The sequence below is a fragment of the Spermophilus citellus genome (assembly GCF_964194105.1).
Source record: "Spermophilus citellus genome assembly, chromosome: X".
Lineage (NCBI taxonomy): Eukaryota > Metazoa > Chordata > Mammalia > Rodentia > Sciuridae > Spermophilus > Spermophilus citellus.
The window spans coordinates 25,916,550-25,940,185 of NC_138190.1; the positions used below are offsets into that span (position 1 = coordinate 25,916,550).

At 33.5% G+C, this 23,636-nt stretch overlaps 1 protein-coding gene across 6 annotated transcripts in view; it reads right to left on the bottom strand.

Moving 5' to 3' along the window:
- The window catches only part of DMD (dystrophin), a gene marked incomplete at its 3' end in the record, with an annotated part of 2,539,585 nt that overhangs the window by 620,175 nt on the left and 1,895,774 nt on the right, over positions 1 to 23,636 (bottom strand). For all 6 annotated transcript variants that reach the window (XM_081277777.1, XM_081277778.1, XM_081277780.1 and 3 more), the window contains one exon: positions 8,180 to 8,297. In XM_081277777.1, the coding sequence (XP_081133903.1) occupies positions 8,180 to 8,297 (118 nt within the window). The remainder of the gene's footprint in view (positions 1 to 8,179; positions 8,298 to 23,636) is intronic.

Consider the following 23,636-nt stretch of genomic DNA (forward strand, 5'->3'; position numbering starts at 1 on the left):
TATCAATAGGAAGGGCTTTAGCATAACATATTTGGCTATAAAAACTTTAACCTTCTTGCATACCTAAATTTGATATAAAGAAGTCTGCTCTAATTCTTATTAAAATAGCTAATAAAATTCACTACCTCTTTATTCTGTCTCCTGAGAAGAGTTTGTAAAATAACTATGGTTACAAAAAATAAGAAGCAAAAGGGTTTATTAGACTGGACAGTAAAATGGTAATGGCTATTTTTTAATGAGGGTTGCATCAGAAACTGTATCTATATAAACACAACAATTTTTAAGCCTCTTCTGAAGAGTTTCCACACTTCTTTATTTTATTGAAAGTATCACTAAAAACCAGGAAGATCATACATTATTTAAATGACTATATATCAGTAGATACAAAGAGATAAAATATAATGCAACACCTATGAATTCAGTATTCAGAGTGTGTGTCAAAATGCACACAAGTCAGTGCTGGGTAGGGTAGAGTTACTTCTTCTTACAGTCTTTAAATGTAAACTAACTTCTAGACTTTTCCCTAGTTCCACTTTTCACCTGGCACCCTATCTTTGCATAAGCTATCTATTCCAGGTAACTTCCAAATCAATGTCTAGAAGTGACTTTGCTCCCGTAATCTTAATTATGTTTTCAAATATTTCTTTAACAATCCATTATGGTCATCTACCTCCATTACATTATCTTGTCTTCCATATCAACTACTTGTCCCGAATCTATGTCTGGTTATGATATTACTATCTTCCACAGCACTCATTCTCAAACTCTTAGATGCAGGCCTTCTCTTTGACCTTCAGTTTCACAGGTCAAATCAATGTGAAAATCCTATATTTTCTAGCTTTACTATGTATCTCAATTTCAGTTCTTTCTTTTCACTCTTATGTCACTACTCCATCTTGCTCTTTCTTGCCTCCTTACTTGTCTCACTGATTCCATTTATTTCCATATCTCCTCTCTCCACCTCTCTTGTCTCTCTGTTACACACACACACACACACACACACACACACACACACACACACACACACAATCTCTCTCTCTCTCTCTCCCACCTCTATAAATTCATCTGCCACAGCACTGCTATCATGGGTCTAATTATGTATTCTATCATCTCTTCCTGAAATATCCTTCTTTCTTCAGCTTCCTTCTGCTTTGAAAGTCCTATTCGTGACCAGATCAAATTTAACCTCCTCTTGGAAGCATACCAGGAACCCTTCATTCAGATACAATCTCTCCTTTTCTTCTCTCTCTCTCTCAACAACATTTAATATTGCTCTATTCAAAGTACCTAGCTTAGACTGTCTTTCTTGAACCACCTTAGATTGTGAAATCTTTTAAGACAAAGGCTGAATCTTATTACTCTCTGTATTTCCTCCATCACCTCTGATATTAACTGGCACAGAAGAAGCATTCTAATGTTTGTTGAACAGAATTGAACTCTTTGGTTGCCAGAGGCATCCTGGTGGATGTAAATTTCAAGAGCTGTTGTAGCTGTAACAGGTTGACAGCAGGTGCTAGATGTCAAAAGAAGAAAATTTACATGGTTGACTCCACTTCTTCTAAAATAAGCAAACATCTAATAGACAATACCTGAGAGGAAGATATTGGCTGGCATTTCATTAGCAATAGATTTCATAAAAATGTGGAAAACAACATGGTCTTTCTATTTTGCTATGAAGGATTTCATGTATTTGGTTGCAGCAATGAATGATGGGTTGACAAAGCTGCTATAAAACTGTCAGTTAATTAAAAAATCCTGTGAGAATATTTTTATACTCATACAGAAGAGCATTTCCCCTTCTGAAGCCTTATATACCAACTCTTTAAGCAATACAATGTGATTTCCTTTTCTTAAAATTAACAAAATAACACAAAAATTCTCAAAGAATTCTGGACTCATTTGAAAATGCCTTAGCTGAAAAGATAACTCCAAAAGAAACAACTCTTGAGTTAGAGTTGGCATTCCATTTTAGAAGACCTTCCCCTAGTTTAGTTGATAAAAAGGCTGCATAGTACACCTTTTATAATCTACTCTCTCAAATTCCTGTGTAGAAAATTAATCCCACCATGACATATGTACATTTAATGAGCATCTAGAATGTGTCACATGTTTACATTTGTAAATCACATAATTTATCCTTTATACAATTATTAGCCTAATATGACAGTTGAGGGAACCATGGTATATAGAAGTGAATACACTAAGGCCAAGGTCACAAAGTTAATAGGTCACTGGAGTCCACTAGCATATATATCTACTACACATTTAAGAGATAACCTTATAAATGAAATATGTAGAAAATAGAAATATAAATAGGAGCTACAAAATTTGTATTTAGCTTATAATAACTTGAGTTTAGTCTTAATGTTTAAGTTATCAAATCAATATACCTTCCCATTTTTTGATGAATCATTTTTTTTCCATTTGAAATGCCTCAGGACTTAAAATCATATTGATATGAGCTTGAATTCTAGGCCCTCACTTGTCATTTTGCTAAGACCCTAACAAATTATTTAAGCTCTTTGGGCCTTAGTTCTCAGACTCTAAAATGGGAATAGTAATATCTACCTCCTAAATTTATAGAGAATATTGAAAATACAATAATTTCCATGAATTTCCTTACTTACCCAAATAAAGTCTTTTCCAAATATTTGTTTAATTCTGTTTGTATATATTATTTCATCTTTTCCTAAGCAATCTTCTCCTTGTGGTATTTTGAATCTTTTTTGTGGTGAAATAATCAACCAGTTACTAAAAATAACCTCATTAAATACGTTCCCACTAAGCATTCAAATCACTCATAGATTATAATTCAAATAACAAGAGCCAACATTCATTGAACTTTAATTATGGCTCTCATCTAAATGCTTTACATGTGTTATCTCATCTAGTTCTCTCAATCCTTGAGTTAGACACAAGTGATAACTATTTTATAGAAAAAGAAACCAAAAACAGTTTACTGAGATTAGTTATTTGTTCAAGGTTACAAAGCCAAATATCTAGATTGGGCAATCTGCCCTCAAAACCTGTGTGTATTGTTACTATATACCATTAAAGTAGTAGTAGTGAGGGTTTGGGAGGTATAAGCTATAAAAGTAAAGCTCTCAAATGCAAATGTCAGAGGACCCACCCACATTTGCTAATATTTGTGAAACAGAGTAGTTATTTTTTCCATATCTTCTTCACTGCTCTGCAAGGTATAATGGTATTATATTTTGCAGTGTTACTAGACATAAATAAAAGTTTTTCATTATTCAGACACCTCCAAAAAAGCAAATTTAAGTCCTTCTTCCTTTATCTTCTTTTAGTTTCCTGACCCAGAACTTCTACTGAAGAAAATAACCAGGAATGGTTGACAATTCAAGAATTGAAGAAAAATGAGCAATTCGAACATCAGAAAACAGGATGGAGAATTTTTTATGTGAACTCATTTAGAATGAAATTTATTATCTTACTTAAATTATAACACGATTTCAATCAATATGATTACCTAAAAATAATAGATATCATGAAAATAGTGTTGCATAGTAAAACAGGTTGGGATTTTGTAGACCTGATTATTTGAGGTTTAGCATGGATATTGCTAGAAGACAGGAACTGCTTTTCTATTGAACTTTTCTTTTGATAAAATGTAATAACTATGTATAGATTTCCCAAACTGCTCAAAGTTATGAACTGGGATTTACCAAGGAGGGAAAAATACATCAATACAGTATTATACACATATTAAATATTTTTTCTTTATTTAGCTGATTCCTTTTCAGATATCTCTAGAAGTTGCAGGGCAATAAAAAAGGAAGATCAAAATTGTCAAATGGGAAAATGCAATTTTATGAGCAAGTATTTTATTTCTGCCCTTTCCCTGAAAATCAAATCTATACTAAGAAAAATTCTATTTGGAACACCATTGAAACTTTATGAGTATTGAATTTCCATCCCATTTCATAGATTTCAAATTGAGAGATAAACTGAAGCATAGCTGAGCTGGAAATGACATTGTTTAGATAAACATAACTTGTCAGAATTATCTTAGTACCAGCATTAACAACTCCAGGAATATTTGGAACTAAGATTCTGGTTTAGGCCTTTAATAAGCAATATGCCATATTTAACAGACATTTGCTTTTTAAGAAAATGCTTTTTTGGACAATTTGGATTAGGATCTTTATATTATACTGTAAATATTCATAAAGGTATCATTCCTAAAAAAGGAAAATTATTCAATTCACTAGATATTAATAGAGTAATACAATGTTGCCCTCTGGTAACTCAACTCTAATCTCCATCATGAAAAAGTCAATGTAATATTTTTAAAAAACCAAGTTTCCAAGGGATAATGGAAAATGTTTAGACGATGTTGGACAGATACTGTAAAATGTATTAAGTGTTATTTTCCTCTTAGGAAAAAGAAGTTGTTTTTCATCAGTAAGCTAAGAAACAACTTTCTATATAGTATGTTAATATTTACATAAACATCTTTATCAAATTTTCTGGGTTATAGAAGACATTAAGGAGGAAATTAAAAACTTCTTAGAGTTAAATGAAATCACAGACACAACATATCGGAATCTATGGGACACATTGAAAGCAGTTTTAAGAGGAAAATTCATTGCTTGGAGCGCATTCCTTAAAAAAAGAAAAAAACAACAAATAAACGATCTCATATACCATCTCAAAATCCTAGAAAAAGAAGAGCAAAACAACAGCAAAAGAAGTAGAAGGCAAGAAATAATTAAAATCAGAGCTGAAATTAATGAAATTGAAACAAAAGAAACAATTGAAAAAATTGACAAAACCAAAAGTTGGTTCTTTGAAAAAATAAATAAAATCGACAGACCCTTAGCCATGCTAACGAAGAGAAGAAGAGAGAGAACCCAAATTACTAGTATACGGGATGAAAAAGGCAATATCACAACAGACACTTCAGAAATACAGAAGATAATCAGAAATTACTTTGAATCCTTATACTCCAATAAAATAGAAGATAGTGAAGGCATCGATAAATTTCTTAAGTCATATGATCTGCCCAGATTGAGTCAGGAAGATATAGACAGCCTAAACAGACCAATAACAATAGAGGAAATAGAAAAAACCATCAAAAGACTACCAACTAAGAAAAGCCCAGGACCGGACGGGTATACAGCAGAGTTTTACAAAACCTTTAAAGAGGAACTAACACCAATACTTTTCAAGCTATTTCAGGAAATAGAAAAAGAGGGAGAACTTCCAAAGACATTGAACGAGGCCAACATCATCCTGATACCTAAACCAGACAGAGACACTTCAAAGAAAGAAAACTACAGACCAATATCTCTAATGAACCTAGATGCAAAAATCCTCAATAAAATTCTGGCGAATCGGATTCAAAATCATATCAAAAAAATTGTACACCACGATCAAGTAGGATTCATCCCTGGGATGCAAGGCTGGTTCAATATACGGAAATCAATAAATGTTATTCACCACATCAATAGACTTAAAAATAAGAACCATATGATCATCTCGATAGATGCAGAAAAAGCATTCGACAAAGTACAGCATCCCTTTATGTTCAAAACTCTAGAAAAATTAGGGATAACAGGATCATACCTCAACATTGTAAAAGCAATCTATGATAAGCCACAGGCCAGCATCATTCTGAATGGAGAAAAATTGAAGGCATTCCGTCTAAACTCTGGTACAAGACAGGGATGCCCTCTCTCACCACTTCTGTTCAACATAGTCTTCGAAACACTGGCCAGAGCAATTAGACAGACGAAAGAAATTAAAGGCATAAAAATAGGAAAAGAAGAACTTAAATTATCACTATTTGCAGATGACATGATTCTATACCTAGCAGACCCAAAAGGGTCTACAAAGAAACTATTAGAGCTAATAAATGAATTCAGCAAAGTGGCAGGATATAAAATCAACATGAATAAATCAAAGGCATTCCTGTATATCAGCGACAAATCCTCTGAAACGGAAATGAGGACAACTACTCCATTCACAATATCCCCCCAAAAAATAAAATACTTGGGAATCAACCTAACAAAAGAGGTGAAAGACTTATACAATGAAAACTACAGAACCCTAAAGAGAGATATAGAAGAAGACCTTAGAAGATGGAAAAATATACCCTGTTCATGGATAGGCAGAACTAACATCATCAAAATTGCGATATTACCAAAAGTTCTCTATAAGTTCAATGCAATACCAATCAAAATCCCAACAGCATTTCTTGTAGAAATAGATAAAACAATCATGAAATTCATATGGAATAATAAAAGACCCAGAATAGCAAAAACAATGCTAAGCAGGAAGTGTGAATCAGGCGGTATAGCGATACCAGACTTCAAACTATACTACAGAGCAATAGTAACAAAAACAGTATGGTACTGGTACCAAAACAGGCGGGTGGACCAATGGTACAGAATAGAGGACACACAGACCAATCCACAAAACTACAACTATCTTATATTTGATAAAGGGGCTAAAAGCATGCAATGGAGGAAGGATAGCATCTTCAACAAATGGTGCTGGGAAAACTGGAAATCCATTTGCATCAAAATGAAACTGAATCCCTTTCTCTCGCCATGCACAAAAGTTAACTCAAAATGGATCAAGGAGCTTGATATTAAATCAGAGACACCGCGTCTGATAGAAGAAAAAGTTGGCTATGATCTACATACTGTGGGGTCGGGCTCCAAATTCCTCAATAGGACACCCATAGCACAAGATTTAACAACTAGAATCAACAAATGGGACTTACTCAAACTAAAAAGTTTTTTCTCAGCAAAAGAAACAATAAGAGGTAAACAGGGAGCCTACATCCTGGGAACAAATCTTTACTCCACACACTTCAGATAGAGCCCTAATATCCAGAGTATACAAAGAACTTAAAAAATTAGACAATAAGATAACAAATAACCCAATCAACAAATGGGCCAAGGACCTGAACAGACACTTCTCAGAGGAGGACATACAATCAATCAACAAGTACATGAAAAAATGCTCACCATCTCTAGCAGTCAGAGAAATGCAAATCAAAACCACCCTAAGATACCATCTCACTCCAGTAAGATTGGCAGCCATTATGAAGTTAAACAACAACAAGTGCTGGAGAGGATGCGGGGAAAAGGGTACACTTGTTCATTGTTGGTGGGACTGCAAATTGGTGCAGCCAATTTGGAAAGCAGTATGGAGATTTCTTGGAAAGCTGGGAATGGAACCACCATTTGACCCAGCTATTCCCCTTCTCAGTCTATTCCCTAAAGACCTAATAAGAGCATGCTACTGGGACACTGCTACATCGATGTTCATAGCAGCACAATTCACGATAGCAAGATTGTGGAACCAACCTAGATGCCCTTCAATAGATGAATGGATAAAAAATGTGGCATTTATACACAATGGAGTATTACTCTGCATTAAAAAATGACAAAATCATAGAATTTGGAGGGAAATGGATGGCATTAGAGCAGATTATGCTAAGTGAAGCTAGCCAATCCTTAAAAAACAAATGCCAAATGACTGCTTTGATATAAGGGGAGTAACCAAGGACAGGGTAGGGACGAAGAGCTTGAGAAGAAGATTAACATTAAACAGGGATTAGAGGTGGGAGGGAAAGGGAGTGAGAAGGGAAATCGCATGGAAATGGAAGGTGATCCTCAGCGTTTTACAAAATTACATATAAGAGGAAATGAGGGGTAAGAGAAGAATAATACAAGTGTAAGAAATGATTTACAGTAGAGGGGGTAGAGAGAGAAATGGGGAGGGGAGGGGAGGGGAGGGGGGATAGTAGAGAATAGGATAGACAGCAGAATACATCAGACACTAGAATGGCAATATGTAAATCAATGGAAGTGTAACTGATGTGATTCTGCAATCTGTATACGGGGTAAAAATGGGAGTTCATAACCCACTTGAATCAAACTGTGAAATATGATATATTAAGAACTATGTAATGTTTTGAATGACCAACAATAAAAAAAAAAGAAAATTATATTTCTTCTGTATAGTGAAATTATATTCAGTTATTGAAAGCTAACATTAAGGACTGAAAATCTTTTTCAGTGTCATAGTTACAATTTACAAATATTTCACACTATTTTTGATAAATGTAATGGGAGTATATTAACTAAATTGTTATCCAAACTTTTTACCCATCTTGCCTTGAGTTTCCCATGCTTAGACTTACTTCGATCAGTAATAATTGTTCTAGCTTCTTGATTGCTGGTTTTGTTTTTCAAATTCTGAGCAGCAGTTATGAGTTCTTCCAACTGTGGGCGCCTCTGTTCCAAATCCTGCAGTGTTGCCTGAAAGAACAAATATCATTTAATATTGGGGCTCTTCAGCATTATGCTTTCCTTTTATGTAATACAAAGAAAAGTACAATTTTCAAACCAGCCAAAACACTTTTCGAAATCAAAAAGATGTTATTGGATATAAATCTTTACTGTGTAAGGCTTCAGAGAAAATAATTGAACAAGAAATATATTTCACTCTTAGACCCCAAATAATATTTCAAGTGAAAATCTTTGATTATAGATTTGCTTTACTATTGAAGAGCTTAGCTGGAGACATTTCAGAGTACATGGGTTTACTTAAGCCAATATAAGAAATATAATTCTGAAGTATAACAATGTGTTTAAAAGATAGTTATTTATACCTGTAATGTCATTCTGTGTGCTATCACAGATAAAGTGTATATTTATTTTAGAAACAGAAAGGCACAAAAACGATTTAAGAGATATTACTTATTCAACTTCTTTGTACTTGATGTTCCTCATATGTAAAATGAAGAGATGAAGTTGATTAGTTAAATCAGTCTTTCCTCAAAGTTGCCTGTGTATAAAAAAATCACCCAAATGCCTTTGCTCCATCCCAGGAGTAATGAATTGGTAGGGGAAATCACTGAAAATCTGATTTTTGTTGTTATTGTTGTTGTTATAGGGGATTGAACTCAGAGGCACTTGACAACTGAGCCATATCTCCAGCCCTATTTTGTATTTTATTTAGAGATAGGGTCTCACTGAATTGTTTAGTGCCCCACCTTTGCTGAGGCTGGCTTTGAACTCGCAATCCTCCTGCCTCAGCCTCCTGAGCCCCCGAGATTACAGGTGTGCACCAGCATGCCCAACTAAATCGGCATTTTAAATAAATTCTGTATTTTTATGATCAGTCAAGTTTGGAGAGCATCAGATTCTAGATGTTAGTATACTTTCCTCTAGCATAAATTACTTTGATTTAATACTGCTTTAAATAAAAATAATAGAATGAAGTTAACAAGTTTTGAATTTACAGATAGCAATGGTAATTATTAAGAAATTCATCTTCTTTTTCAAACGTTCATCTACTCTGTCAGACTAAGAGTATCTCTATACTAAAGGGTCAAAATTTCTCCCAAATATATTAAAAATTATATATCTCTTTCTTCTGATTTAAAAACTAAATTTTATTTCAATTATGGAAAGTAAAATTAATATTTACTTGTAGTTTATAATCATTCTGTGATAGATGTTTTACCCATACTTTCTAATTTTTAGTCTCATAATAACTATACTAATAACCATGCCAGAAATTCTGTCAGATTTTAAATATGATGTTCTTTCTACTACCATGTTAGAGTGATGAGAGTGAAGAGACAAAATGTGGTGAATAGTAATAATTGTGAAATAGTCATCTATTATGCCCTTTGACTTTTACTGATTTTTCTAAGGATTTTGTTTTTGAAAAGGCCAAATTTGATCATTCTATAGTGTGTTTCCTTTGTGAAGAGGTAGGGGGATAGGCTTTTTGATTTAAGATCAATTGCTTTTGGTAATATTAAAATAATGAGGAAATCCTATCCAAGTATCATACATCTATTTTGAGCATTTCTCTCTCTCTGTATTAAAAAATTGGAGGGGCTAACTTTTAACAAATTTTCTGCATTTGTAATCTGTGATTGCTCAAAAGAAAAATTCAATTTTCAGGTTCCTAAGTTTTATGGTTTCTTTACATAAAAGTGTGTTTGAAATATGGAACAAATTGCCAAACATAGCTATTGAAGTAAGTAGCATAAGTAAGTTAGAGAGTATTGAACAAATTTTAAAGTAGGGAGCTTATAGTAGCATATAGATCTTAGGAAAGAAGATGTTTTTGGGTTTGGAATGTTAACTTCTGGTCATCTGTGACACAGTAAGCTGAAAAAGTGCTTTGTAAGTGTCTATCATAAATGTTTAAATACATTTAATAGAGATTTTTTTAAAATACAGACTTAACCAGAAACCTCAGATAGTCAAATCTCTACCTTAAATGTAATAAATGACTTAAATATACATAGCAACTGGAATATATAAAATCATTCATTTACTCATTCTGTTATGCTGATATATATTTTTCAGGAGTTAGGTGCTATTAAAGGGGCTATGTATGCTGCACTGAACAAATGTATTGGGTATGGTATACAGTTTGAATGAAAAGCTGTGTTTAATACTTGATAACTTTTATATAAAATATTATATTTATTGTTATTTTTATTTGATTTAGTATTAGTTCCTCCCTAAAACAAAAACAGACTATTACTTTCTTTCCACTTTTAGAAACTTTCCTTAAGGTCTGCTACACATTTTTCTTCTTTTAGGATTTCAAAGTTCATTTGAGAAGTATGTTGTAAAAGTAACTCGATCAACTTTAATCTGAACCTTCCCAGACTCTAAATTAAACCTGACCACAATGAACAGCTTTTACTGCTGAAATTAGCAAGCATGTCAATTTAGACTTAAAACAAGCCATTTTCCTCTCTAATGAACAAAATAGGTCTCAGGGTATTGTGAAACCTGTTCTCTAGTTGGGTGATTCTCTAATTCTGCTGACAGACACATGCTTTATAAGCACCTGAGAAGATTATTAATGACATCCTTTGAAGCAGCCTCCTTAAAAGGAGATTTGCAACTGAAATACAACTATGAATTTATAAAGTATTTCTAAACAAAATTGCCAATCTTCATCCCACTCATTGATCAACATACATGAACATTCATTTCAAAAACAAACTGTAAAATATTACTCTATTTGCTATGAAATTTATCATGTACTTTTTTTACTCTTTATTTAGTGTTTTCTCTGTATAGTACAATGGAAATTTTCTCCTTTGATTTCCTTTCCAGAAATAAAGGGAAAGATTTGAAGATGGCATACACCTAAGATATTATAAAACAGTAACTGAAAGACCTTGCAAATGAACAGAACACAAGCATATGGTTAAAGCTTTCTTTTCATTTGGTTTTCTTTTAACTGTATTCTGCTTATTTTCCATTAAAATTTATTTGAGTTGACATCTTAGTTTTGTAATTCCACAACTTCTAAAACACAGTGACCTTCATCTTTATTCTATGGAGCTATGCAAAGGTGAGAGAAACTTTGGATCTAATCATTATTCAAACTTACTTATCCCCAAAATATTCATCTTCAAAATTTTGGTCTAGGGTGATAGGTCAGTGGTAGAGCACTTGCTTCACATGTGCAATGCTCAAGTTTGATCACTAGCACCAATCCCCCACACAAATCTGTTCTTTGTCCACAGTTAGCTATCTCTACCAGATGTCACTCTCTCAAGTACATTGCTTCTACTCTAATATTCATCCTTACATGAGCTCTGGTCCTCTATTGTTCAATTTCCTCATTCCAGTTTTAGTCATATTCAACAAATAGAAGACTAAAGGTGCTTATATATTTATTTGATATGAGCCCAGATATTTATTACACAAATAACTTATATGAACAAAACTAAAGCCATTACATGCTTAGCAGTACTTAAGCATGATTATTGCATCTACATAGATTCTATCATTCTTGAAGGAAACAAAATACAGGAAAAGGAAGGAATCAATGCTATTTCTAAGGAATCATAAGCCAGCTACTGGGCTTTACTAAAAAAAGCTTACCCCTTGGAGATGAGAATTCATCATGGATTCCACTAGCTGGGCAAAGATGGAGAGAAAAAAAATCTTCAAATACAAAGAGAATCAGAAGTCTTTAATCCTACTAAATCCCCCCAGGGTTGAGAGAAGTGGTTATAAATAACAATCTTATGAAAGACGGAGTTAAACAGTAAAACCATACATACTATAAGTAGGTCATTTTAGGCTCTTAGAAAAAATTATGATTCATTATTGCATTTGTTAAAATGAAATTCTTCATAAATAGTACTAAAATAGAAAACTCTATATGCTGACTTGAATATTTATTTATATGTCTAAGACTTGAACGGAACATGTTATATTTTTCCATTTTTTCACAAAAAACCGACAATCTTCATGCAGTTACAGTTCAAAGCTCAAGTCTATGGTCAACTGTTGCTATTTTTCAGGAAATAAACATGAATTAAGCTTCAAGGTAATAACGTTAAATCTCTTATTTACAACTTAAAAAAATTGACATTCAAGATTTACAGGGTAAAATAGTTTATAGAGCCCTTTTATATATGGAAATAGAATAAGCAGTGAAGTCGGGTGGGTACTAAATTGTAGCCTTTCTAGTAACTGAAAGGGCTTTACCTTTGAGGATGCTAATCATCTGTCTAACTTTTAACTGCCTCACTGAGCACCTTCATTCTGGCTTCTAGTCTCGCATTAGCTGCTACTCCAAATAGATTGGCCAAATCCAAAGTTGTCTTTATTGCTCTCTGCTTCCTCACTTCTCATTTACGTTTTAAATGGACTTGGCTATTTTCCTATTTGGCATAACTTCCCTATTTTTCTCCTAGTGTTCTACCAGCACTTCCATTGGTTAGAAGGTATTTCCCTTCTAACAATGATTATCCTTTTGACTTTTATTCATTAAAGAAATACTTTCTTAAAGAAAATTTTAGTTTTATAGAATTTTAAACTCACAGAAGACTTGCAACCATGGTAAAAGAACTCCCAAGTACCCTTCAGCCAGATTCATCAATTGCTAAACTTTACCACATTTTACTTATCACTCATAGTTCTCTTAGTGTCTCTGTGTATAGTACCTGTATATTTATTATGTATATATATATTTTTTCTGAAGCATTTGAGAATGATTTGCAGATTTCATTACCCTTTATCCTTAAGCACTTCCATAGTTATTTCACAAGAACAAAGGCATTCTCTTACATAACCTCAGCTCAAGTTCAAAGTCAGGAAATTTAACATTACTTTTGTACTATAATCTTATCCACACACTTTGCTCCGAGTATGACAATTACCTCATTAATGGCCTTTATAGCTACATTTTTATTTCCTGGTCTAAGCTCATGCACTACACTTAGTTGTCACATCTCCTCAGACTTATTTAATCTAAAATATTTATTTGCCTTTCTTTGACCTTCATAACATGGATACTTTTGAATAACAGAAACCAGATATTTTGTAGAATGTCCCCCAATTTGAGTTTCAGCAAGCATTTTTCAGTGCTTCTGTTATGTTAACCATTGAACTAGGCACAGGGGATAGGGCAATGCAGGAGAAACAAAAAACTTCTTTTCTCAAAGAGAAAATGAATTAATAGTGAGGAAAAACAGTAAACAAGTACTTATAATAAACTCAGATGGGTATTATAGTAGTGGAACCACAGGGGCTATCGAAGCATATGGTAGTAATAGCCAACAAATTTTAGGGATCAAAGAGGGTATTCTGGAGGATTCCAGATTAAACTATCTTCAGCTGTTTATCTAAATCATATAAAATGGTTTTAAATATCTGCTAGATAACATGAAAACCTTTTTCTACTGGTACCTAATGACTGAGGACCCCAGTTGGTATATGTTGAAATCCATCACTGCACTGGACTGAAACCAAGCTTACCACACAGACTGTTCCTCACCAATGTCTGAATGTGGTGGAGATACCAAGGCAAAGCCTTTCTTGAGAGACATGGGACTCCTCCCTGACTTTGGTTCAATAACTTCCAAACAACTTTGTTGAATCTTCCTTAGAATGGATAGAGCACTAGCATATTTCCACTCAACCTCTTCTTCCTTTTCCCTTCATTTGAGATCAGACTCAAATCTCTTTCTACTGGCTCTCTTACCTTGCCTGACTTTCTCCTTGTTTCCTTTCACAAAGATATTTCCACTAATAAAATATTTCCCCCTTTTATCCTATCACGGCACATATAATCTCAGGCCCTAACACACCTACTTTTACTTCTCTACACCCTAAGCCTCTCACATCAACTCTTTAGTTCCATATCACAAGATGATTTCATGACACTATCACCTAAAAGTGTTATTTTCAATTGAACATTAGTGACACAGGTCTCCTCATACATCCCAGGTGTTGACCTTTATTTTTTAGGGTTAGAAAGCTAATTTGTTTGTTTGTTTGTTTATTTAGTCTAATCAGTTATACATGACAGAAGAATGTTCTTTGGTTCATTGTACATAAATGGAGCACAATTTTTGACTTCTCTGGTTAGTAGGGTAACACCATTTGTGCAATCATATATGCACCTAGGGTAATTATGCGGGTTGACCTTTTACTTATTTATTTACTTATTCATTTATTTGATTACTGCATTATTGTTATACATAATAGTTGGGTTCATTTTGACAAAATCATACATTCATGGAAACTGATTTACTTCATTTCAGTCCCAGAACTCATCCCTGTTTTTCCTCTTCCTATTCTTCTTCCTCTATTCCACTGGTCTTCTTTTCACTAGTTTATTTATTTTTGACTGGTGCCTTATAGATATACATAAATGTATAATTCACTATGGTATATTTATACATGCACATAATATCATTTTGTTCAATTTATTACACATTTCCTCCCCTTTCCTGTCCCTTCTCCCTCCCTCTCAATACCCTTCTCTTCCACTGATGTTCCCTATATCTTTATGATATCTTATCACCTGTCATTTTTCCCCTTATTTTGCTTTAGCTTCCATATATGAGAGAAAACTTTTGACCCTTGACTTTCTGAGTCTGGCTTATTTCACATAGCATAATGTTCCCAGTTTCTTCCATTTACCAAAAAATGCCACGATTTCATTCTTCTTCATGGCTGAGTAAAACTCAAATGTGTATATATATATATATATATATATATATATATATATATATATATATATACCATGTTTTATTTATCCATTCATCTACTTATGAACATCTGGGCTGGTTCTATAGCTTGGCTATTGTCAATTGTGCTACTATAAACTTTGATGTGACTGTATCACATTATGCTGATTTTGAGTTGTTCTGATAAATACTAAGGAGTGGGGATAGCTGGGTCATATGATGGTTCCATGCCTAGTTTTTTTGAGGGTCTCCACAGTGCTTTCCACAGTGATTGTACTAATTTGAAGTTTCAACAATGTGTTAAATTTTAATACTCAATTCAAGTACATTAGTATTTTTAATTACATCCATTTAGAAACTTTTCCCAATTTTCTTAAGGGCCAAACCATTATTTTCAATGAGCCCAGAATTTAATTGGAGTAAGTAAAGATTATTTAGATGTAGTAAAATGATAATGGTGGGGTTCTATTATGCATATGTAGCTCAAGAAATCTAGGATATTTAAACAAATCACCAAGAATCCTTTGTATGTAACAACCACTAGGCTTGCTGGAAGACATGGCAAAAGGATCTTTTGCGCAAGATAAGACAAAAATATAGTGACTCCGCTGTGTGAGAATTTCCCTGGATAGGCAGAGACCTCAATCAAGTTTTTTGAGTGTGCAACTTATGCAATTATACAAGTGTCTGCGTTAGACGAGTTTCATGATTGGTTTAATGCTTTGCTGTTGCCATCAGAAAATTTTAAATAATTTTCTTAATAAGTGCCCTATATTTTTATTTTTCACTGTAACCTGCAAATTATATACTGATCCTAAACTAAACTCTAAGGTTTGTAAAGAATTAAAAATTGAGTATCTCAGCTCAAACACTGGTTAATTGTTGATGGAAAAGAACACATTTGCACATGAATTAAATTATGCAAATTAAATGTCTCTTGTTTAGCTCCTGGGGATGTATTCTGAAAAGAGAAATCATGCCAGGTATAGTGGTACACACCTGTAATCCCAGAAGCTCAAGAGGCTGAGGCAAGAGGATGGTGAGACTCATCAAAATTTAGGTGAGACCTTGTCTCTAAACAAAATAAAAAATAAGGCTGGGGATGTGACTCAGTGGTCGAGTGCCCCTGAGTTTAATCCCCTGTCACCACATCCCCCCCCCCCCCACACACACACAAAAAAAAAAAAAAACAAAAAAAAAAAACAAGAAAGAAAAGAGCAATCATGAACTAAATGTTTTTGGAGTAGAAAATATTCTGGCTTCAGGAAATGATTATATACTAAGTTAGTCAGGGTTCTTGCATTCAACAAATGCCCTATTCAAATGGGGACAGGAAGTCTTTCCTCCCCAAGTCTTAAAAAGCTTAGGATAGGAGCTACAGGGAAAAGACATCCTGCTAGCAACTGTAGCTGTCAGCAGAAAGACTGGAGCACCCCTTAACTCACTGTCCTTTCACCTGCTGATCTACTGGTACCACCCACTTAAGGACCTTGGCAACAGACAAGCAATCCCACTGTTGCTACCTATATTGTTTGGCTTCCTAGGGTAGAACAAGAAGCTAGAGTGGATATAAAATAGAATCCAGCAAAGATACCAAAGTGAATAATGATGGTGTTAAAAACTACTAAAAGCAAACAGCTATAGGAATGACCACATGTGAGAGTTCTCAGGAAAGACTTTATATAAGAGATGGTCCTATAGTTGAGCCTTGAGAAATTTGGATAGGACATGAAGAGGAGAAAAAGTATAACCTAAGGTATAAAAATGAAATAAAGTTTCAATGGGCTGCCTGGAGTCTATGATTCTTCAGAAATAATGCGAAATAAACTTAGATAGGCAGAGTGGAAGAGTTTATAGCTCACTTTCTATTTATTCAATTGGTACATAATAATTGTACTATGATTAGCTTTTTAAAAATTAGTTTGAATGTTTGGATTTTGTCACAAGGACAACTAGAAAGCAATGAATTCTGGAAAAACTGAAGTTACAGGAGCAAGCTTTTAGTAATCCCATACTTTGTACATCATGTTCTTTCTGGTTGGGGTACCTTCCTCAGCTTTTGAACCATTCCTGGAAATAGAGTAAACAGATATCCATAATAAGAAGTGTTGACTGACTAAATGACTAGATACACTAAAGGGAAGCAAGAAATGGATAATTATAATCGGAAAGATGTGGAAGTTACTAGAACACATGTCTATGCTTCATGTAGTATTCCTTGGTAATATAAAAAATGACTGATATTTTGGGGTGTCTTTAAAAATAAAACGTATGACAGCCATTTAAGAAATTATTAAAAGTATTCAAACTCACAAAAGACAATAGAAAGAACTCTAAAATTTATTTCTCTATTTTGTTATTTGTTGATATTCCTAGGGGCTTAAAAACATATCATAAGACTACCAAATTTTATTTCTACCTTGTAACTGTATAATGACACACTAATAAACTATTAGTGTGTCATCTTTAAAATAAATCCCTTCCCTTTCCAAAAAGAGATTAAGATGGTCCTTTTCAAGCTATTGTGTTGCAAGAAACTTAAGGGGATTGATTTACTTGTCATTTCATAAAACCCTTAACATGCAAAAATAAAAACTTTCTGTCACAAAGCCAGTAAATAATGTGGTCTAAATTGGGGATCATGAAGCATAATTTCAAAGTCAAGAAAAAAGAAGAATTTTAAGCAACAATTTGTTGATAATGATTTGCAAATACATTTCTAAACAGATACAAAGCCTGATGATATTTTTAGCTATACAACATTAGATCTGTTATTCTACATTGTTCACATTTCTTGAAACCCTATTGTTCTATAAATTTAGCATATTGACAAAAGATAATTAGGGCAGTTTTAAGACCAGTTTTTGTCATGTTCATCACATTTGCAGCCTTTTGAGGTTATGACCAAATAACATAAGCCATATAATAATTTCTCCACATATATATTTTATAGGAAAGGGAAAATAAAACTATTTAACCATATACATATTTGGGGATTATTCCTGCAATTTTCCCAGTATTTATTTCTTGTTCTATGTTGAATAACATCATTTTGGAGTCCTCCTAATTTCAACAGATCAAGATAAATTCTCTTAGCTCTTCAGAGCACTCCATATTGCAAATTGATTCACAAGTTAATCAAATTAATATAATAGAGGATTAAATTATAAGTTCACAATAGTGAAATGTAACAATTTGAGGGCACTATTTATAATATTCTGTTTTGGTACAGAACACTCTTTATTTTGTATTCTAAAGATACTGTCAAAGTCTGTAGAAACTCCAGATAAAAGAAGCAGCAGCTGATAGGTAATTAATTCTTGATTGATCAAGTAAGCAGGAAATATATATGAAAAGAAACTTATCCACAATGTGTACAGTAAGGTATTATGTACAGTAAGGTATGCCTATGATTGGCAATGGATGGACATAAAAGGGTCTCCATAGTGAAGTTAATTAACTTTTGATGTAGTTAGGGAGATGACCTTCAGGTCCATCTATGTGTGCTCACACATGCATTTACCCAATAATAGAAGACAATATGTAAGTGACAAATGCAATAATCTATAGACCACAGACTTTATACTAATGGAATTCTCAAGAATGGAATTTTAATGTGCCCACATTCAGGAAATGTGGCACAGACAAGCAAGAATCTGAACTGCAACCTGGAGAATAATAGGATTGATGAGAAACTAATGATGAGGGAGAAGGAATTTCCGGAGAAACGGTGGACTTAAAACAAGAGTTATTGGGAAAGAGGGAAGCTCTGTAGTGAACAGAATTATGATGACTGTGATCAAGTTGGGCAGTAAGGCTGGGGCCAGAATGTGTGTGCTCTGAACAACAGACGACCAAGTAAAGACATTATGTTGAAGGCAGTGGGGAATCATTGGAGGTTTTGGAACAGAGGAACACCACAATAAAAGTGGCATTTTAGAAATATTAACCTTGCACCACTGCATCCAACGTTCTTTCAAAGACAGAACTGGAAAGCCAAATTGCAGCAGCCAGAAAAATCCTCATCTATCCCCTTTGATTAAATTTTCTGTCATGAAAACATGCAGAACATTTCTAATGTAACTTCATGCACCCTTTTATTTAAGGATAAAATAACAATTTCACTGCATACAAGTAAAATAAATTCAACCCCATTTGCTTATAAAAACTATCCCAGAGAATTATTAAACAAATTTGCCAACCTCATTTGTAATAATATATTAAAATGAATGGGCATAGAAAGGGAGTGTAGTTTCAGTTTAGGAAAAAGTAAACATTCAGAGTGCTTTTATAAGTTCTTAAATTCCTGCTCTACAAGATAAACAGAGATGTTCAGAGTATGAGAGGAAAGTGGGATCTCTCCAGAAAAATAACTTCAAATATTATTATCAGTGGTGATAAGAATTATCAATATAATATTAAGATGTCTCATTTTGTGAGCCTAACTTTTCAATGACCTTTTGTATCTATTACTGCATTAGACCTATATTATTTTTCTATGGGAAATGGGGGTGCTTCAGATAGTACCCTAATTTCAAAGAAAGAAGTAAAAGAAGATTATACTAAACCCTTCAAAAATCAAAATTGAAGCAAATGAAAAGTCATGTTAAAATGTGTGTAGCCTTTCATGTTTTAAAAACATTTTAGACATGCTACTTATTTGGGTACTGAGACAAGAGCCTTGGCATTGCTAGCCAATTGCAGCTATCAATAAACTGAGGCAGAGGAATAAATGTTTCCATTCTGTGACACTACCTGTAGAAGGTAAATGAAATAGAAAAATGAGTGATTATCTAGAGGCGATTACACTCATGTACACAGTTAATTAGAATAATTCAAGCCCTCTAAATCTCTTTTTCCTACTTCAAATGGTGGATATTAAGATTTGAATTATCAAAATAATTGGTACAGCTGTTCAATTCATGTTGTACATATAGAGATAGAATTGGGCTCAGTTTATTCATCTGTAAAATGAGGATAATTACATTTATATCAACCAATCTTGGGGCAATTAAAGCAATAAATTTACCCATAAGAATTCAAGTACCTAAGGTAGAAATTAGTTAAATATGGCTAGTCTGGGTTTCTTCATGGGTACAGCATTTAAGAAATATGTTATGTATATTATATTTAACCCATGAGATCTCAACCTTCTGGTTTCACCAAGTTCTGGATGCTACAAAACAAAGATAACATATGGTTAGGGAATCTCAGTGGCTTGGGAATCTCTGAGTTTTATTAATATAAAATAGAATGTGTGTGTTTGTGTGGTGTGTGTATGTGTGTGTGTGTATGCATGCACCTGTGTGCACTCAAAAGAGGCAATATGCAAATGAAGAAGAGAGGTATGAACAACTCTATACCATATTTTTGCATCAAAATTATATAATGTATACCATTTGAATATATATACATATAGATGCACATATATATAAATTGAAAAATGCTAAACAATTGGGTATCATTCTTCAAAATAAACAACATTATTTGAACACTTCTTCAGCAGTATCGTTTCTGAGATTGACATTAATCTATTTCTTCACAGAAATTATATGACTGGGAAAAAGATTAAAAAAATGCCTTTGATTGGGTGATATGTGTTTAAGCCTTGGTTTAGCTGTAAATCATTTGTGAAGATCATTTTTTGGTAGGTGAGTGGAGTTGCTATTACAGAGTGTTAATACACTTGCAGTGAAGTGTTGCTGGGGGTAGAGGTGTTAGACTTGATCAGGAGCTTAAGATATGAGCTATTTATTTTTGCTGTTGTAAGAGAAAAGTCTCCATAATAAAGAATTATTCTGCTTCTCTATCAAAAAATACCCTTTTATGACATAAAAAGCTCTCTTTAGTAAACAAAGAACACACTGTTATTGGGGGATATAAAAATTACAATAGAATATATTTCCCTATAGGAGCACAAAAGCCTTTAACTCAATTGGAATTTGCAGTATGACAGCTTTTAAAGGAGGGGGCATATTCTATGGGGAGGATCTCAGACATACTTTCCAATTCCCTAGACCATACTAGTTCTTATCCTATAAAGACGGGTCTACATTAATACACTGTGCCAGTAAATCACACACTTGCACTGCAGTGGGAAAGGAGCTGAGCTTGGGGGGAGAATTGCTTTATGTGGCATAGTTCCAAGAAAACACAAGTCTCAAATGAAGCTGATTCTGAGGAATATGGAAACTTTATGTACTATTTGATAGGAAAATATGTGCAGTTTCTAAACTGTGAGCTTCTAGATCTGCTCCAAGAGCAAATATAATCAGTTCTTAAATGGTTTTTGTAATATGGCATATTTAATCAAGCCATTTACATTATAGGGATGTGTTAAGTTTAATTCTCTGTTTTATTGGAAAGGTTGCTCATTATTAACACTAATTTCAATAAAATTCAAGTAATTTAAAAATAAGCAGTAATTCCTGCAGAAAGGTTTTAACAACAATTCTCTAACTAGACACTTTTCTGTTTTGTTTTCAGGTGAGCAAAATTGCTTACTCTTTGCTACCTTTTTACGCTTCAGTAGCATGAGATTCATAGGAGACAAAAATGATAATAGTAATAAATCACTACTGTGGGTTGGTTCCAATTTTCAGTACCTCAATTTTTCCCCTCTTTTTATCTGTCTTTGATATAGTAATGATCTGCCTTACTTTCAGGTGAAATTTTCTTTAAGATAGTCTTAAGGAGGCTAACATTTCAATTCAAATTACAAAAGTAGGTATGCCAGAGGCAAAAAGTGAATTCCATGCTTTTGCTCAAAAAAGGATGTCACTGTACACAAGTATTTCAAAAGTAACAAAAGTAACTTAAAGTACATGTATTAGTGAAGAAGGGTTGGGAATATTAAATATTTATATGGCAAGCAACAAGATGTGAGGTTAAAAATTACAAAAGATTAGGAAGATGAGAGATGTAACTGATTAAAAACTTTTGGCTTAATAAATATCCATCTTGTAATTACTTTTCTTCCTATCTTGGGGATTGAACCCAGGGACTTATGCATGATAGACAAGTGCTCCAAGATTGAGTACTTCCTCAGTTCACATTTTGTAATCTTTTAGTAGTAATATCTACCTCTAATCCCCATCCACTTAAAAGTAATATTCACTGGAAATACCAATTAAATTTTTTCATGCTTACTATGTTAAAAAGTTCAGTGATTCTTCCTTGCCTAACAATTCAAACTCCTAAACATAATAATTATAATAACTACAAAATAACTAGTTATTATGCTTTTCCTATGTGCCAGATACTGCTGTAGGTATTATATATATATATATATATATATATATATATATATATATATATATATATATCTTAGAGCAACTGTGTGAGATAGGTACTCTTGTGCTGAACTGTAAGGCACAGAAAGGTTATGCAATTTACCAAAGGTCACAAAACTAAAAAGTCATGAAGGTGAATGAAATGGCCCACATCCTCCTTTTTTGAGTGTTTTCCTCCATTATGTTTTAGCTACAATTGCTTAAGCAGGTATAATGTAACAGAACCTGAATTAGATGTTTTATCATAATTATTTAATCCTGACTATGACTCTTCCTATGTGGGTACTGCATCCATTTTTACACACACACACACACACACACACACACACACACACACACAGAAAATAGGCTCAGATAAGATTAAATATTTCCCCAAAGACAGCTAGCTTATTATGTGTAGAACAGCATTTGCATTCAGATCTTTCTGACACCTAAGCCTAGCCCTGTCCATGTGTCACAAGCCTTCTCTACAGGCTACTCTGCTTCCTAATCTTAAATTTATTCTTCACTTCCCTCCTCTAGGGCTTTGGTTCTCATACCATCAAATCTAGCAATGCTTCATTGCAACCCCATTTCCAAAAAGAATTCAATGTGTTAAAACATTGAGGGGAAAAAAATTCTATGCAATTGGTTCACTTCTCTTCATTTTGGAGAAATTTCCAATTCAATACTTGCCATTTATTTATTTATTTATTTGTTTGTTTATTTACTTATTTATTGTTATAGGAATTGAACCCAGGGGAAGTTTACTACTGAGCTAAATCCTTAGCCATTTTTATTTTTAGATGAGGTCTCTCTGAGTTGCTGAGGCTGCCCTAGAACTTGCCATCCTCCCATCTTAGCCTCTACTGTTATGGGTATGTGCCACTGTGCCCGGTTTAAAGGAGTGGCCTATAAAATTTTTGAAAATGTACTTCGATTAGTAAAATATTGTGGCATATCTTCTGTGGCAGATTGCATTATTACACAAAATATTTGTTGCTACTCCCTGTTTAGGATTATATATCTCTACACTATTGATGTCAGCCTTGGTCAATAGATATACTTTGGCTAATGAAATTGATTGCCAGTGATGTGCTGTATTTTTTTTTTTTTTAGTACTGGGGATTGATCCCAGAGGCTTTTATCTACTGAACCACATCCTCTAGACCTTTTTATTTTTTGCGATAGGGTCTTGACAAATTGCTTAGGGCCTTGCTAAATTGGTGAAGCTGTCTTCAAACTTGGAATCCTCCTGTCTCAGCCTGAGTCACTGGGATTATAGGCATGTACCACCATGCCTAGCTGGATTTGCTTTTGTAAAAACTCTGTTTCATTGTTATTCCATACATATA